This window comes from Falco punctatus (assembly GCF_963210335.1).
Source record: "Falco punctatus genome assembly, chromosome: 11".
NCBI lineage: Eukaryota > Metazoa > Chordata > Aves > Falconiformes > Falconidae > Falco > Falco punctatus.
In genome coordinates this window covers 24,353,175-24,372,091 of record NC_137591.1, presented here as the reverse complement: position 1 = coordinate 24,372,091, position 18,917 = coordinate 24,353,175, and the positions used below count along the sequence as shown (strand labels likewise).

Sequence of the window (18,917 nt, the reverse complement as noted above, 5' to 3'; positions counted from 1 at the left end):
AAACTGTCAGCTAGTAAGAAAAAGACACTCTGAAATGATTAAAATAAGGATGAAAGAATGCTTTTAGATTTTGGAGATTCTCTACTCCCAAAACCATTCATGACATTAAGAAACACACAGGAAACATTTGTCCGGCTTCCAGGGTATGTGCATGCATCTACTTTCATCTGCACATATAAACAGGGAGCTTCTACTCTATGTAGATATATTCTTCCCTCTGCATCTTGGGCACTTTGTCTAGTTTGCTCTCTGAGCTCCATTGCCTGCTCCCTTTGGAAAACATTTGGAGCGGAGAAGGGGGCACACGCTTGCAATAAGCTGAGAGTGAGCATGGCATCAGCAAAAAATCCAGATACACTGACTTAGATTTAAAATAGATTTAAAGCAGCAAGCTGAGGCCTGCTCTCCTAACATGTATCTTCAGTCACAGCAAAGTTCCTACCTATTGGTAGGGCTTGGAAGCAGATTACAAAAGGTTGATCTTTCCCTGTTGCCCTTGTGGTGCCTTGAGTGGTGCTCAGTGCAGGAAATGAATGGAGTCCTGCTCAGATGAAAGGACCTGGTTGCTCAGGTAACACAGCTACATCATCCCTTCAGCCACCTTCTGTGTGTCTGGGCTCATGGGGGTGCAGGATGTTGTGTGTAGAGGAATTATAGAGGAATGAGGGCAGGCTAATTAACATTGATAACATACAGCTGTGGGCTGGCTTCAGTGGCGGTGGGCTGGCTGAGGTGGATAAGGTGCAGCTGTGGCTGGTTCCTGCTAAGTAGTTAAATAGCTCTAAGGGGTATGGAAGAGGGGCACTGAATGGAGAGAGACCTGGAGGGAGCTGAGAGAGGAGAGGGAATGTGCTCCAGATATAGGGGAGGCTCCAGGAGAGGAAAGGGGGCCCAGATGAGGAGAGGCTGGCTGGGAGAAGAGACGATCTGGATGCAGCGGAGGGACGGGCCTGAAGAGGATGAAGAAACAGCATGGGCAGTAGATGGACTGTTGAAACCTTGTGGGGGATTGGTGGCCATGCCAGGGCGAGGCACGGGAGCTACTTATCGAAGTTAACCTGGTACAGGGTGGTAAAAGCCTTGTTGCAGCCGGCTAGTTTTGAGAGTGCCGCAACACCAGTGTGCTTAGCTGTTGCTGATTTGAGAGGCTGATACATTTGCACAGAGATAAAATCTTTTAGAGGCAAATGCTGAAAATCACTCAGGGCAGACATCAATGTTTCAGAGACATAGCAGACCAAACCAGAGCTGGTGTACATGACGCTAGGTGCGCTGAAGTTAGCCAGACTTGCATATGAACACTAGGTAAGTGGTAGTGTTTACGATACTGCTTCTCAGCACCTTATGTGGTGACTTGCACCCCTGCTCATGTGATTAGTTAGGGCAGTGAAATAAACATGCTTTCATTCAGGTTTGAACATGAATACCTTTTGGGGATTGAAGACTACAGAAAGGTGCTTGGAAGCCTGATTTAAAGTCACTGTCTTCCTAAGAATTAATTTACCTCAGTTCTTGCTGCGCAAATTACTGTGGCTAAAAGTACTTATCTTCCTTCCATAGAAAAATGCTATGTCAGACGTGTGGAAAATGGTTATTTCATACGTAGCTGGCAGAATGTTTACAATGAAGGTGAAAGAGTTAAATATGCCTGCAACAATGACTATTATACTGAACATGAAGGTGGGGAAGTCACATGCACAAAGAAGGACTGGTCACCTCCTCCAAGATGTATCCGTAAAAGTGAGTGTGCATGTATTTTGTTGGGGTTTCTAGCTTAAACCAGTAAATTGGTCATCAAATCACCTGCATTAATCCATCACCACTGCTTACTAAGCCTAAGTCTAGGTGCTCTGCAACTGAAACACGGTACTGTGATTCTCTCAACTGTCTCGTGTGGTTCTCACGTCCCTGTTATGCTGCTGAGGTCAGTTGCTATACAGACATGAAAAATGTAGCGTTATAAAACATTCACGCGTGACTCATGCTGATCTCCTAGAATATATGCTCTGGGGCGGGAGTCATGGTCCCTTTGCCTTCAGTAGTGGAATCTTGTGCACGTAGCTGTGCAGTAATGTAACAAATAATAATCATTTCCCTTGCACAGCCTATCTGTAACTTGTCTCCTTTCAGCCTCTCTCTGTGCCACCTGACCCTTGTTTCTCTTGCTTCCTTTCCAGTTAGTGTCATACTGAAAGTCGGGGGAATAGGAAAGTTACCACTCCTAACTCTGTTTCCAGCTTTTGTTCCTGACTTGCACCAAGCCTGAAATTTCTAGAATCTCTCACAGAAAATTTGCACAATTTAGATAATGATGTCATATGGACAAAAGTAATAATACAACCTAGATTTTCTTGGACTGTAAAAATATCTTTTTAGGAAACAGTTTGACCCTAATAGAGACATTGACCATAAAATGTTTTGGACTGCCACCCACATAGATTTTGACATAGCAATGAGCAAGCAAAATAAAATTTTATGATTCCTAGTATTAGGGTATTGCGGGTGTCACTGATATAAACACCAAAAAATTTGATATAGAATTTAAATTTCTGAAGCTGTTGCGCTAAAGTATCATTAACTCTGCTTCTGGCATTCAAATACATCCTCTAGTGTTTCTCAAAGTCTTTATTTTTTCATATCTTTATTTCCTTGACTCTCTAATGCAAAAATACTGCTATTTGTTTCTAGTGTTAATTTCTTAAAATGAGGAAACTCCTTCACAGACTCATTTATTTGTAAAGAATTTAGCATACCACAGAAATTTTATTTCAGAATACAAGACCATGACATCCAACCAAGATGACTGATTTTAATCCATTTAGACTGGCTTAATGTATTCCAAGTGATGTGAAACCAGTTATAACATTGCATCTGTCGGGGCTAGTGTTTTAGCGTGCAATAACGGGTCTTTTGGTCCAAATTTGCTTTAATCCTGCAGTATGTACACTCTGAATGATATCTCTCTGGTAGAATTGAGGCAGTACCTGCACACCGTGGTGATCTCTGGCGTGCCCTTGCCCCTTGCAACATGGACAGAAGGTCCTCTAAGCACGTGCGGTGCTGTGCATGCCCAACATTGATTTCTTGTCTAGCGAAGACGAGATGTGGACATGCAATTTTGAAAGCTTGCAGGATTGCTGAAAAACAAACTCCTGTCCATCCCTGTCTGTGCTGCATGAGTTGGTAACATGAACTCTGACTTTTCACTTTCCAGTTGTCCCCCAGGAAGACAGCTCAATGAAGAAGCAAAAACTCATGTCCTCTTAAAAATGTTCTCAGTCCTACTGGTGCTTCATTTGTTCTCCTTCTGTGTATTATAAATATGTAGTTTAGCAGTGTTTTACTTGGAAGAAATTCCGTATCTCTCTTTCAGAAAAATGCTATAATGTCAATTTTGACAACGGTTATTTCAGCCTTGGAGAGGAAACATTTAATTTATGGGAGGAGGCCACCTATAGTTGTCATACTGGCTTTGTAACTCCAGAAGGACAAGAAACAGGAGTGACACAGTGTCAAAAGAATGGCTGGACTCCACCTCCAAAGTGCATCAGTGAGTAGCACCAAGGCTTCAGAGCTCCCTGTCATTGTCATTAGCACAGACATGATGTCCTGTGTACTCAGATTTTTGTCATCCAGATTTGTAGAATTTTCTTATTGGCAGAAGGAGACTCAGAGGACTGATCCTCCAGATATTGACATTTCTGGAGGTCCAAGAAATAGAGAAAACATAGAGGAAGTGAATAAGGTGGGAAAATATCTACTGTTTTCTAGGTGAGTTATCTTTTTAGACCTCTGTAGCACAAATAGATGGTAATTGCACCTCTCCAGTGATTCTTACCTGACACAAGGTACATGTGCTCCCAATTCTCCCACCTTTCACACATGTGAGGGAAGATTTATGAACCTGTGAACAAAGAGATTCTGTCAAGAACTTCCTTGAAATGTGACCAGACTAGAGAAAAATGGGGTCATTATTTGGGAAGATGTTATCCCTACGCCTAAAAAGCACAATGCACATGTCTGCTCTGGTGTTAAAAAGTACAAAAAATTGAGTGCTTTTTCCCAAAAATACCTCCATACTGTTTTTGCCTTTTTCCTCTTAAAAGTTTTTTCCTCTCCTGAACTGGGGTGCAGGATCATAAAAGAAAAGCCCCCCTTGCAAATGACCTTGGGGAACAGGACTACAGCATGTTTGCTATGACACCAATAATAATACATAGTAGAAGGAAAGGAATTGTATCTAAAGAAGAAATATTTATGCTAGATACTACTTCTAGATACATGTTTCTGAAAATTAATGCAACGTATATTATATGAATATGCTACATATGATGTTCTACATTAAAATTCTTCATTGCCAGAATATGAATGTTTCAAATATACTGAGTAGTTCAGTAGACTAGCACGCATTAAAGCTGCTCCAGAAATTATGCTTCCAAAGGGCAGTGTTTCTGGATCACAAAATGCGCTGTTTGTTTTATTCTACAGAATCATGTAAAAGACCTCATGTGGACATTTTGAATTACCACACAAATAGAACTACCTTCTTTCCTGAAGAAACAATTGAGTATACATGTTTGGAGGGATATCGAACTGCAAGTAATATGCCAACTGGTACCACAAGGTGTGGCGTAAATGGTGAATGGAGTCCAACACCGCAGTGTCTGGGTGAATATTGTTGCCTTTGTATAACTCTGTATAGACTTTGTGAAGTTTTTTCTTTAAGACTTACTTTGGTTTTGTTCTAATTGGTAACACTTCATGTATTTTTTGTAAGGTATGTACTAGATGTTAAAATATTTTGTCTTTGTAGCAATAGAATGCGACATGCCGACACTGCCCAATGGAGATTTTTCTCCCAAGGAGGGTAAATACAAGAATGGAGATGTTGTGAATTTTATCTGTACAAACAATTACATTAGAGTGGGACCTGCCTCTATTCAGTGCTATTACTTCGGATGGTTTCCACCACCACCAGTGTGTAAAGGTAATTCTTCTGTTAACTTTAATGTAGTAAGAAATAGATGAAAATGCCTGGGTCCCAAAGACTTCTGTGGACACCTTCTATAAGCTAGTCTTGCTCCCAAGAACCATTATCCCATCTTCAGCTCTAGAAGAGCAGGAACGGGTCTCTTTGGATCATTTCATAGTAGTTTTCTACTTCATGTTCTGAACAGCTGAACTTTCAGTGTTGAACTTTCTGTTAGCTTTAATCATGCCAAGTGGAGTTCTGCAATAATGAAAAGTGAGCTGGTAAATGGCTTAGGCAAAATTTCACTCAGGTTATTGACTGTACTGTATGAAAATAAAATATTATTTTAAAAGGCATAAATAATGTGCAGTACGGCAGCCAGGAGTGGTCAATTTGAGTAACATCCCCTCTTACTGTATCGTAAGTGTCCTAAGTTTTGCCACTGCCTACTGTTGATACCCGTCAGATACTGTACCCTATAGTCCTTTTTCTGATCACGTGATAATGAAGAAAAAAAACTGTTTTGGAGGTGACACAGAGCTAAACCCCAAGCAAAAGAAGCTCAGTGAAGGGTTTTAACATTCCTCAGCTTCATCCAGTAGGATGAACAAATTCGTGCGGAAGGGAAGCTATATGCCCCTATTCTTATTGGTTTTAAGACACAGAACAACTTGCTGGCATCTGAAAAGATTTTCTTTTGCTGGTGCTATGCCCTTTCATGAGAAAGTTTGGGAGGATGAAAAGATCTCATCTTCCTCGTCTCCTTTTCTTCACACTCAATTTCCTTGTTGTCCTTCACGCTCTCATAGTTCCTTTTTGCTCACTCTCTTTTGCATTTAAAAACAAGTATGTTTCATACGGTTGGCTCTTTAGCTCAGAAAGATTCTAAGCTCCCTTAACAGGAGCTCTGTTCGCTCCGTCAGAAGTTAATTCCTTTAGTATACAGTACATATCACTTGCTGGGTAGTTTATAACATAGGTGGTTATTACTTGCAGAATTTTCACTTTTCACTTTTTTTTTAAGGAATACTGCAGCTGTTATCCATATAACACTTTTTTAATCTTAAAACTGGATTGTTTTTATCAACCATTTCTTTTACCATAGCAGGCAATTCAAAGTGCATGGAAGTAAGCACAGAGTGAGCCAGGATCACACATGTATGTTTGTGATCTCCAGCCCAACATGAATCTAGATACTCAAAGGCATAAACCAATGACCTGTTTAACCTGTTCTACTGGGTTTTCTTAACTTTAAACAACAAATTCAACTTATTTTGTGTTGCATTTAACACACAACTGTGCTAAAAGTACTGAATTCGGAGCATAGATTTGATCTCTTGATTTCAGCGAACACCAGAGGTTGTGGACCTCCACCTGAGATTACCAATGGAAGTATTGCTGGTGGCTCTGTGGGACAGTATCGGCATGGGGACAGAATGCAATATGAATGCAACACTGAATTTAAATTGAGTGGATCAAAGGAAATAGAATGTGTCGATGGACAGTGGTCATCTTCTCCCTCTTGCATTGGTAATTTATGTAACTCTTACTTGTGAGAAGTCTATAATTCACTGTAGGTTAATACTTCACAGATATTTTCACAATTAAAACTACGTAACTGCAAGTATAATATGTTACATTTTAACACGCTATGGGTGAAAAGTAAACACATACCATATGTAAAGCCAAAACTTTAGTAGTAGTATAACTGAAATCTTAAGTTTCCAAACAAAGTGTTGTGACTCCGGATCAAATGATTATAGAAAGAGAAAGAAAATAAATAAGTAATGTATAAAGAACAATTATAAATATATACATAATACAGAATATCAGAGTAATACAAACAGTTATCTATAATTACAATTCTTATACACACACTTTCTCTTATTTACCACTTTTTCTGGGTTTATGGGTCTCTTTGGCTCCTAAAGTCAATATCTTCAGTCTGGTGTGTTTTGGAGGGAAGTTGTAGCACATTATCAGTATCTCCAGTCGTTCACTGGGAGGAATAAGATGTTGATGCTGATGATTTCCTCTTCCTCCTTACAGGATCTGCTTGGGGTAATTTTTAGGTTTGCTAGCATGCTTTTATGCCTTGCCTCTTTTCAGTGATCTACAAGTTCTGAATTAGATATGTTAAGCATGTTTTAAATATGCTACATACTTGTTCTTTTTCTGTTACCCCTAAACCCAGTTTTGATAAGCTGTGCATGTTGTTAGGTAGCATACCTACACAGGAGTCTGATACTGTGTGAATGGCAATGATGGGTTAAAAATGCTTGTGCAAAACTACTATTTGTTTGTTAAGAGAGTGTCTCAGAATTGAAGTAGAATAGAATATTCAAGCTGAACATCTGTAAATACAGAAAATTATTTAGGGAATTCTTACGGCACAGGATGATCTTACAGCAGAACCAATAAATGGTAGCATTTTTGTGGACTGGTTTATTCTGTCCCTATACATGTACAGCCTGACACATCTTTCTTAAGTAACACTGATGGTTTAAATACGTATAGCACGGAGCTTGCATCTTGTCAATCCTTGATCCAGTGAGAATAGTTTCAGTGCAAAGGCTTGACAGGAATAATGGCCCAAACTTGAGTATGGGGTTGTTCAAAATCAATTTTTGAGGTTATCATGGGTCTTCCCTCTCCCATGTTCAGAGCAAGCCCTATGCCCTTATTTCCCTTGCATACCTTTTTCCTCCTTGAAAAAAACCTGCTCACGTGCTGCACTCACCTGTGCAAGACACGACCCTTTGCTGTCACTGCCACTGCAACAGTGACAGCCCAAGCAGGAACTGCTAATATCACACAGAGGTGAGAGCGCTGTAGCCCTCTAAGTGATGCAAGAATGGTTTTCAGTTCTTGTAATAATAGTGACTGAAAGTGCGCGTTACAGACGTGTAGATGTATAATCAAATATAATTTTGACTGATCAGAATCATGGAAGCTGGTTGATCCCACCAAGGGATCCAATTGTGTTGGATTAATTGAAGGTTTTCTTACACTTTAGGGTTTATGTATCAATGAAAAACAGTTTGGGAAACGAATGTTAACCAAAACTACTTGTGGAGCATGCTACATGTGGATTTAGCCCAGTGATGGAAAAGGAAGGGAACAGATGGGAGAGGGACTTAATAAACTGATGTAAAAAGATACACGTGCTTCAGCTGTGTTTAAGTTTAGTTGTTACAGTTAATGGAAGTAGATTTGACTCACCATACGCAAATATGGTTATTTTTAATTAAGGTCTTCTAGCTATTCATATATGAGTCCAATATTATTCTGGAATACTTCTGCTCTTTTCAACAGAAGACAAAGCGCCATGTGGATCACCTTCCTCTATTCCAAATGTTGTTCTCCATCAGGAAGACCAGACCCAGTTTTCACATGGTGATGAAGTAATTTGTGGATGTAAACAAGGCTCTGGCAATTCTAGGCAAACGAAAATAAAATGCCTTCATGGGGAATGGAAGCCTTTACCTCTTTGTCCCGGTAATCTATATCACACTCATATCTGAAATACTGTGGAAATATTAGGGAAACAGATCTACTCAAAATGTCAACACCTTCAGCAATCAGTATGTAGCCAGCAATACTATAGTTTCATGCATCTCAGCTAAGGGTTTTTTTATTTACTTCTCTTTTAAATGTGAACATGTCCTTCATCCTGGAAAGTTCCTGCAGGTACAAGTTTGTAAGCACTCTGAGCAGGTTTGGGAAAGGAAACATGCTTCCACGGTGGGTAAAATCAAGTATAGGGGTAGATCTTCGGTGTGTGGTGGCTTTTACCCATTTTTCCAGTGTTCTTCCCTAGTAACAACCCTTCAGAAGCCTTGGGACGTAGCTGCAATAAAGCAGTGTGCCTGTTGCATTAATTACTTATAGTTTTATGTCTCTGTATACTACTTCACTTTTATAAAATCGTACTGGGAATTCAAAATACTATTAATAGCTGCAACATGCTAGGCTTATCCCATCCTCACCGTTTTTATGTGGATTAGTCCTTTTCATTTCTGATCAATAGTTTTCTCTTTTTCCCATCTTCCCATTAAGTTTTGCACTGCATAAATTGAATGAAAGTAATAACTTTTAGAAATATATAAAACAAAGCCTTTTCCTAAGAAAAAGAAAAAATTACACTGGAGTCAGTAATTTAAGAAAGAAGTGGCACTGGACAAGAAGTCTTATCTGGGATAAATTACTCTAGATTACTCCAGCATTTCACTGTAACAGAATACAACTTGGCCCTCCCTCCCTTCCCCCCCCCCCCCCTTTTCTTCACAAGTGACTTTGTATTCGTCAGTGATTTGAGTACACCATACCTTCATTTACAATTATGTTGAGGATTGAATCTGGCACAAAACACACTCTGCTTAGCTTTCACAAACTGCTTGTGTTCTGACTCTCAGAATCGGCAATCAAGGACTCAAGACATGGTTGTGACTTAGATACACTTCCACGGGAGTCTGATACTGGGTACATATTCAGTGTGGAGTAGTACTTCCTTTATGCTCCTGTTTCTACAAGCAAAAGAAGGCTTTTTCTCTTGCTCATCTTGCTACCTTTTTATAGTTTTAGGGGAGGAAAAGAATGCTTTGGTTTTATCTTACTTGCTGCACTCAGCAGAAGGGGTCCTGTCAACATAAAAATAATGGCTTTGTGAGTGGGAACAGTCTGTTTTAGATAGCTGGAACAAAAATGATTCTATTTGTAACTATTTGTACTTACTTCAGACTGCAGTAAATTAAAAAGATACTTTCCCATGGACATGCATTGGGAAACTGATGAGCCCTTCATTGGTGAATGTGTATGTACATACTAACTCAACAACACTGGGGTTTAGCTCTTTTTTTTATTTTATTTTCCTAGATCCTATTCCTCAGTGTGTACTTCCAATGAATGTTGAGCTTGTGCACAAGAGTCATCTTTCCAAACAAAAAAAGGAGACTAGATTCCATAAAGTTATACGTTACGTATGTAAATCGGGTGACAAAAGTATTAAACTGGCAAGTTGTGTGTCTGGAAAATGGTTACCAGAGATTCAATGTACAGGTATGTTTTTAGATTTGCAGACAATTTCTTCTTTTTATTTAGGAATGATAAATGCTCATTATTAAAGCTGCTTAGCATTGCTGTTTCACTAGTTTGAAATAGAAAAGCTTACCTATTTATATACATGCTTACTCTATTATATGCTAAAGGCTAGTCACGAAAAATATGAATAATCTGCAATAGTAACGAATAAACCTAGTTAATTTGAACAATTGACTAGGTTTAGAGACACTGTATTTTAGCAAGGCAGGCTTACTAATCTCTCTTCTAACAACTGGAACAGTTGTCACTGTCCCTTCTGATGTGAGAAAAGATGCAATGATAAATTTAAGGTTGGTTCTTCCAAAGGGCTTTACTGTGGTGCAAATGAGAGTAGCCCATAGCTCAAGCTCCAGAAAAGTTCCTTTATTTCCTGTAAACGTTCAAAACTTTCCTATTCCTGATTTTTCTTTTTTTTTTTTTTTTCCCCTTCTATTTTTTCCAATTGCTTCCTAGTGATTTCACTTCCTAGTGAAACAATAAGAAAAAAAAGCCGAGTTGGCCAAGTCAAAAGCACAGACCTAGAGTAACACATAAGTGCCCTTATGTAACACACCCCAAAGGTCGGGTGCCTGCAGGACTGCCTTCATGTACAGCACAGGGGGATGTTGCCTGAAGAAGGCACAATTGTAAACTAGTCATTGCCTCGTTTATGCCAGATCCGTGGGAATGATGCCTGAAAGTGGGAGAAGCGCACAGAGCAGCAGTCACTCCGGGCTGCATTCCCTTTCAAAACCGTGTCCCTGCCTTCTCAGTTTTCTGGAACCACTAGGAGCAACAAACCAAGCTCTGAAGGTCTTCTCCTTCCTAGATCTACCTTCTTCCCTCCCTTTTTCTTTCCTTTGGCAGGAGCAGCCCTTCATTTCTTGAGCAGCAAAATTTAAGTTTTATTTGTTTCCTTTTGTGATTCTTATTTAGCTGTTATTAGCTAAGTCTGAAGAAAAAAACAGCAACAGAACAAAACAATACCTCCAGAAGTTGGCCCACTTTTCCTAAAGTAGTTCACTAGAGAGGGAAAGCACACAAGAGTGTGCAGCTGTGTGTAAGGGAAAGGAGGGACTACAAGAAGCTTCAGCTTAGAAGGCTGTTGGCAGCTGTGCCTGTTTTTTCTATGAGTTTGAAAGCACGTGAGCATCTGAAGGCAGCTCTGGTGTTTCTGAAGCACAAAAAAATGATCGTTACATTGATTAAAGCTTGAGACAGCTGCTGAAGAATTATCCAATGCCAGTGTTTTCTTGGTTGTTTGTATTGCAATCTGTGATGAACTGCTACACTTTATCTTATGTTCTGTTCTAACATGAGTGTGTGTCCTTAGCTGAGGAGAGCAAGAGCACATGCCCACCTCCACCTCAGGTGCCTGGTGCTCAGCCAATAATAACAGTTGGAAGAAATTACAAGCATGGGAGTAAAATAGCTTTTTCATGTCTGAAGAGTTTCCAGCTCGTCGGTTCGAATGAAATAACCTGTATAGAAGGGAAATGGCAATCACCACCTCACTGTGTGGGTCAGTAGTGGATTGTTTTTTCTATTTATTTTATTATTGATTTCTATGTTATGCATTTGCAGTCACCGTTAGCAGGAGGATGATACTATTTACGTTAAGATTATCATGAACAGGTAACTGCAGAAAAGCAATAGAACGTAAGTTCCTAAAGTGTCGTTAACCAACTGCTGTCTTTTTGTTTACAGAGACTCACCTAAGAGGCATATAAAACTTTCAGGTAGTCCTTCAAGAACTGTGTATTTCTTTAGTATATTGCAGAATGGAGTCTCAGTTTCGACTGGAGGCCTTTAATAGTATCCTGGTGAAAAAAAACAGTACTATTTATTATTTAGCTGGTTTAGTATTTGAGTTTCTTCATTTTTATTCTTTCCTGATTTTTCTTTTTTTTTTTTTTTTTTTTTTTTTGGGGGGGGGGTGGAGGCAGGGAGAGGCTTCTCCTGTAGTAGGAGTATAAATGATATGGCATCACTCAGGCCATCTATTCTAAGAAATGCTGAGGAATCTAATTCAATTGGTAAAATATTACCGAAGCAGGTGATATCTTGTAAGTGGAAGTTCGTTAAGAGGTAGAATAAAGTGTTTTCTGAAATGAACAGGAAATAGCTGAGCATGGGACAAATGAGATGCCACCTGGTGACTGATGTGCACAACATGCCAACCATGTCTGTATTTTTAAGCTGCAAAATTCTGATGCCATGTGGTTTCTCTTCTACACTGCCTGTGAGTCTCCATTTCTGCTGACAAGCGGCAGACACAGAGAAGAATAACCAAAAAAATGTTTGAGCTATTCATAAAATAACTTCTACCGAAATTAAATTCCAAGTCCCAGTTACTGAACAGGAACTTTGACTATTATTAGATCTTTTGTATTGTGGAATTCAGTGCACACATATGCTCCCAACTTGATGTGGCAACTAGTAAAACCTAATTTACTAATTAATTTAAATTAGTTAGTTAATTAAAATCATACAAAACATAATTTGCATTCACTCACCTGACAGTAGTATAGCAGAAGAAAGCACTGGAACATCCCTGACTCAGGAGGACTTTGCAGAGATTTAATCCATTGTATTTATCAGCAAGTACATTATAACACTTTGGAAGTTCTGTTCTTGTTTTCATTTTCATCATGCCATCACAAAACCACTTATGACATTGGTACAACTTTATTAATGGTGGAAAAATTTAGTAGATAACATTCTAGGAATTCACTTTCAGTATCCCAAAACAAGATGACATCTCCTTCCTTCTCTGCCTATGAAATTTTCCCTGTTATTGATGCTAAGCTGTAACTGCACCTCCTTGGTATGAACTGGAAAACAGCTTTAATTTCGTTCAAAGGAATAGAGAGAAACCCCATGTAGGAGGGAAATGAGACAGACTGTTTTCTTTGTGTATCTTAAATATTTCTTCATCTTCCTTTCAAGCTATTTAATTTATGTTTGGATTATTTCTTTTCTTTTTAGTTTTAGATGGCATATGTCATTGCAATATTAATTGTCTTGTATTTTGTTTATCTGTGTTTTCTGTATTTTTTTAGAAAGTCCATGTTTGCCACCAGAACCCATAGAATGTGTTGACGTTCCCAGACTGGAAAATCCAAACTTAAAAATTAAAAAAGAAGGGAAAATAATATATCTGGCTGGTGCTAGATTTAAGTATGTGTCTCGTTCTGGTTACATGTTAAATGGATCATCGGAGATAACTTGTTCTATGGGAAGCTGGACCACAGCTCCTACATGCTTGGGTAATATGAAAAAGTACTTTTTCTGAATCGCTTTTAGCAATGAAATGGAAAGAATTTAAAACTGGAAGTTGACTAGTAAGGGCCAGTAACTCCATAGTTTGCTGTGGATTCTTATCATCCCTCATGGATATCTTCAGAGCAATTCTGTCTGGATGCAAGACTTGACTTTCCGACTGCAGTTTAATTTTTAAATATTGTATTCTTTGTATTCTTGCAGTCTTTGTTCGGTTCATATCTATGCCAGGTGAGCCCTGGGCACATCCTCATAATCCAAGGAACTGTTTTCTACAGAGCCAGCTAGCGACTGCGAGTTGCTTTGGTGCCTCAGTGATGGAAACAACTTTGGCGTAGTAAGGGACAGAGCCTTTATTAACATTTTCTGGCACGGTTAACAAGAAGATCTAAATATTTCACTGACTGACATCCATGTCTATTTAGGGGAAGGGCTTATTTAATCTTCCATATGTTACCTTTTACATAAAATCCATTGTCAGCGGATGACTATGCTGATGTTAGAAAAAGCTCTCTAAAGCATCTGTGAGGTGGAAACAGTACACTCATGTGATGTGTATCACATTAGAACAAGCATCAACTTTCTGTATCTTTTCAGAAATTCCATGTGGAAGTTTTCCAAAAGTTGCCAATGCTCAAACTGAAGGCAGAAACAAGGAAATGTATGAGGCTGGTGAAACAATTCGCTACCAGTGTGACGAGGGGTTTCTGATTGTTGGTTCCCCTGAAACGATCTGCAGAGAAGGAAACTGGACAGCACCGCCCTTCTGTCAAGGTATAGGTTCTAGTTGTAAGTAGTACGTGATCCTACTTAGTCGTTCATGTTGTGAATTAAAATAATGTCAACTCAGGCATGCAGGTGAGTTGGCCCAATAGAGCCAACCAATGACTTGCTTTGAATGGGCTGCTACAACGCCTGTCTTTCTGGCTCCTGAGTAACACCGAGCAGAGTAGATCAGCAAAGAAATTGTTTCCCCCATGGGCTGAAGCTACTAGCTCAAACTTTGCTCTCTGCTGAAATCAAGCAGGCAGAGGCTTACGGAGGAATGAATGCTGGCTGCAAGGGAGGAGGTTACTGACAGCATATTGTATTTTATTTTCACATCGCTAAGAATGCCAGTTGCTGAAAGTTGCCTTCAAATACAAAAGCAAGCACTTCGCTCTCCAGCTTTTTGGTGCACAATGTTGTACAGCACCAGGCTGCACATTTGGCTGATCTCTGCAACTCCTTTTCTCTTTTTAGTCACTCCAGGAAAAAACAGTACGTGGTGAAGTGTTGTAGAATAAAGGCCATAGATAGTATTTTCCTTTTCTATCTGTAGAAAATGATCTGTGTTACACAAACCGGTTTTGCTCATCAGGTACAACGGTGCTCTGGAACGCAATGTTCTGTGGTTGTCGTATTGCTGCACTAGGATGCTTAAATGCACCTCTCTTTTCAGATGTTAAGTGTGGACCCGCACCTGAAATTCCCAATGCTTATATTACAAGCACTCAACAGGAGAAGTATCTGCCCGGTGCCAGAGTGCAGTATGAATGTGAACGCACTTTTCAAATTATGGGTGGAAATTATGTCACTTGTATGGATGGAGTATGGTCACAAGCACCAACCTGCAGAGGTAGGAATCTGTGCTTTCATCTTGCCTGTTAGCATAGAGGGAACTGTTTGTTTACCTGAACACACACTAAAGACTTTACCTTTTTTATTTCTGTTTCCTACCCCAACTTTGTACTTACTATTGCTTCCTTGCACAGCACTTTAATTTAGCCTGATGCTTTTAGAAATATTGGGGGTATTTTCATCAACGGCAAAACCGCCTTGAAGAAGCAGTGCCTCAGACGGGCTGCTCTGTCATTGTCCTGGGTAATACTGGCATTTCCCCCGAGTCCACCATTTCAGCATCCTTCAGCAGAAAGACATATAAGGGCTCCTCTGTTCTATTCCAACTTGTCAGGGAGTATCTGAATGGAAGAGGCAGCCGGGGAAGAAACAGCTGTTCTTCCCCAGGGCTCCACTCTGACCAATGCAGATCCCAGCAGAGACTCAGATCTAAACCGTGTAAGATCTGCTAGGCCTATGGAAGTCAGAAGAGCATTCCTGTGACAAGGAAATGTCAGGAGCTGTGCTCCTGTCCCCTGCCCAGATCTGTGGCTGCAGGGTGAACAGTGCAGGCTGACAAGCTCCTCCGACACTGCTGGTCCTCCAGAGCTCTGTGTTTGACCAGAGCACCAGCTGGTCTACTACCCCTGCAATTTTCAGGGATGCCAGGGATTTCCATGTCCCAGTGGAGGGGCATGGCCATGCAGGAAGGCTGGTGTGGCTTCTTGTGCTATAAGGTGTAGCTACAGAAACACTAGCTTTTTCTAAAAGCTGTCATTGACACGGCCATCTCCTGAGAGTCCCAGAAAGAGTGTTCTGCTGCCACTGTCACACCTCATTGTTTTCTCTGTGATGAACTTTTGGAGCTCTGACCCACCTGAGGCAGAAACTCTGGACAGAAATTTTAAAAAGGTGGATTCTTTTAACTGTTGGTTGTATAGGGAAACACCTCAGCAACTGCAAACATGACTGCAGCAGTGTCTCTTTTCAGATGTGACGTGTAAACCTCCTCCAGAAATTGCTGGTGGTAACGTTCGAGGTATTAAAAAGTCAAGGTATTTGCCTGAGGAGAATGCTCACTATCAGTGCTGGGAAGGCTTTCAGATGAGTGGGCCTTCCACCGTAGTGTGTCAGAATGGGACCTGGACAGAGCTGCCAAAGTGTAGAGGTAATTTCTCTCTCTCTTCCTACAGTCACCTGTCAGTGAGACTGTCATGAAGCTGACAAGGTGGCATTTACTTCTCCACATTTCAGTCTCATTATTGTGCACAAACACAATGTATCTGGCATGCTCAGGAAAAAGCCGTTTCCCTCGGTGCCTGTTCAGATGAGTTTACCAGCTGTGTGACCCCAGTAGCTTCACTTGAGAGAGCCACATCTAGAAAACCACCATGAGGCTGAGCACAATTGCTGGCCAGGTCTGATTTTGGGATGCAGTCCTTGGACTTCTTAGTATCTCCTTTCTTGGTCTGCCTGATGAGAAGAGAGTGAAAATTTTGCCATCAGTGTGGGAGAACAGAGCCAACAGCTTCCCTGTGAGTTGAGATGCCAATAATGCAGACAATAACACTGCTATATTGAATGCCATGCAGTCAAATCAACGCTAAATCAACCGAGAGTAGAATTTGATGTGTGGGCCAATACCTAGGTATTGTGTTGGTGCCTCCTAGGATTTCATGAGTGCGCTGTATAATCGCATTTGTTTTCATTAGACATACAGAAAGTTTCAGCACATGAACCAACGCAGCAGCATTTGACTCAAACACCACCCAGCTGGAAGCTGAAATGGGTGCAGAAACAGCAGTTAAACTAAGATCAGGCTGTATTTAAACTCACAGCATGCTCTCTGATTGGGAATTTCCTTCCAGGGAAAGGTGGGAAATGTGGCCCACCTCCAGTTATTGAAAATGGAGACCTTCTTTCCTTCCCCATGCGAGAATATCGGCAAGGTGCAACTCTGGAATACAAATGCCCAAATCTCTACATCCTGGAAGGATCCCAGTATATCACCTGTACTAACGGGCAGTGGACAAGTCCCCCAGTTTGCCTAGGTAGGCTTACGTGTGTGCTGTGTGGCCAAAGGCTGTGTGACTGTTACTGTTGTCTTCTCAGATCCTGTGGGCATCACTTGTGCAGCAGCACTTGTGCTGAGGCCATGGTGCCAGCAGGGCAGAACAGCAACGAGTCCTTCTTTTGTCCAAAAGGAGTTTCTTCTTGAATGAAGGCAGCTCACATAGTCCCCTCTGCTGCCTGCTGTCTCTCGCCGCCGCAACAGGTTTGGGAGGAGAGTTTGGCTGGCCCCCTCTGTGTGAGCAGGTCTCCATCACTGTGCAGGGCTCCCGAACGCTTCCGAGTTGGGGATGCTGCTATGGCCAGCAGGCTGTGAGCAGGGAGGATGGGTCAGTGTACATGACAGTGTTGGGGAAATCTGGGGGTGCATCCGTGCCATAGCTGTGAGGAAACAAATACAGAGAACTGCTGAGCACAAGAGAAGAGGCGATCCCAAAAACGATACAGGGCAGTTCACTGGTGCCTGTTACCTTCCCAACCTGTGCTTTGATCTTGCCCTGTGTGATTGTCAGAGTGAAAAGGCTTCTCTATAGCTCTACGCAGGGTCTCAGCCATGGTCTTCTTTCCCTTTAGCTTGCATGTCAATGTCTTTACTGTTGATGAGCAGAACTTCTGTAGGCTCTAGAGGAAAACAAGGTACCTGTGGTGCAGCTGTATGAAGTCATGACACTCTTCTTATGCCTTTTTCAAGTGGCTTGTACAGCATCTGAAGAAGACATGGACAGAAACAATATTGAGCTGAAATGGGTCACAAAAACAAAGCTGTATTCCACATCGGGTGACTTTATTGAATTTCAGTGTAAAAGAGGATATGTGCAGGACCCAGCATCTTCGCCCTTCAGAGTGCAGTGTGTGATGGGGACGTTAGAATATCCACGGTGCAATGAAGGAAGTAAGTCATCTCCACTTCAGCCACAGCTTAGCTGCTGTGTTGTTGCATTTTTAGTGCTGAAGCTGAGGGGAAAGCCTTTAACTTTCCTGGGAGAGGGCCTGGGGAGGATCCAGGGTGTGGGAGCATCCTGTAAGCTGCAGGTAGTGAGGGTCAGTGTTCCCGGGAAGCTGTTGACCAGCATACCTGAGCTGGATAGACTGCTGGGGAAAGGGCTCTCAGGGGCTCTGAGCTGGTACCTACAGTTACAGAGCATCAGTTGTCCAGTGTGAAGTCTACAGGCAAATAATGAAAGAATTTTTTGCAGAGAACTGTACATTGCAGGAGGAGGTTATGAATGCTAATAATATTCAACTACAGTCACCAAGGCCATGGAGCACTTCCACCTATCGCTCTGGAGATTATATTTCCTTTAACTGCAAATGGTCATACAGCGTAGCTTCACCCACAGAGAAACTTAATGTAGAGTGCCTGGATGGAGTGATTTCATATCCTGCATGTGCCAGTAAGTGCTCCGTGCCAAGACACAGGGTGGCAGGGGTGGGCTGTAGGAGGCAGCTTTGCTGAAGTTGCCTGTCCACTGCTCTGAGGAACCACTGTGGTGCGTCTGGCTTGGCCTTCATGCCTTCTCTCCTTTTCTCTCTTTGTGCTGCAGGGTTATTCTGATAAATGGGAATGGCATGAAGGAGCCCAGCTGTGGAAACAAATCCCTCCACTGACCCAGTGATTTGAGCTCAATTTTTCCTGGTGTTTCCCATCTTGCTGTGCATTGTTTGCAGCTTAGCCAACGTTCTATCTTGGAATTTGTTACTGTTTTTATTGTTGGATGATTATGTTTACATTTTCTCCATGCTATCCATTTATGTAAATGTATTTACCTTTTATCCATCTGAATGGTTGTGCTTACATTTTATCCAGTCTGTATTAATCTCACTGTTATTTTTATCAGCTATTGTGTCCCAAAGTAGGCTGGCTTTGGTGGCATGCTGAAACAAGGATTAAAGTTCAAAAGTGATTTCATCATTA

General features: G+C 41.1%; 1 protein-coding gene across 1 annotated transcript in view; it reads left to right on the top strand.

Moving 5' to 3' along the window:
• The window catches only part of CFH (complement factor H), a 36,714-nt gene extending 17,797 nt beyond the window's left edge, over nt 1-18,917 (top strand). The window contains exons 9-24 of the mRNA XM_080407180.1: nt 1,561-1,740; nt 3,374-3,550; nt 4,489-4,668; nt 4,814-4,987; nt 6,320-6,502; nt 8,288-8,470; nt 9,848-10,030; nt 11,385-11,573; nt 13,114-13,320; nt 13,931-14,107; nt 14,775-14,951; nt 15,924-16,100; nt 16,801-16,983; nt 17,694-17,894; nt 18,199-18,396; nt 18,547-18,917. Of these exons, the coding sequence (XP_080263306.1) occupies nt 1,561-1,740; nt 3,374-3,550; nt 4,489-4,668; nt 4,814-4,987; nt 6,320-6,502; nt 8,288-8,470; nt 9,848-10,030; nt 11,385-11,573; nt 13,114-13,320; nt 13,931-14,107; nt 14,775-14,951; nt 15,924-16,100; nt 16,801-16,983; nt 17,694-17,894; nt 18,199-18,396; nt 18,547-18,557 (2,780 nt within the window). The 3' untranslated portion in view covers nt 18,558-18,917. The remainder of the gene's footprint in view (nt 1-1,560; nt 1,741-3,373; nt 3,551-4,488; nt 4,669-4,813; nt 4,988-6,319; nt 6,503-8,287; nt 8,471-9,847; nt 10,031-11,384; nt 11,574-13,113; nt 13,321-13,930; nt 14,108-14,774; nt 14,952-15,923; nt 16,101-16,800; nt 16,984-17,693; nt 17,895-18,198; nt 18,397-18,546) is intronic.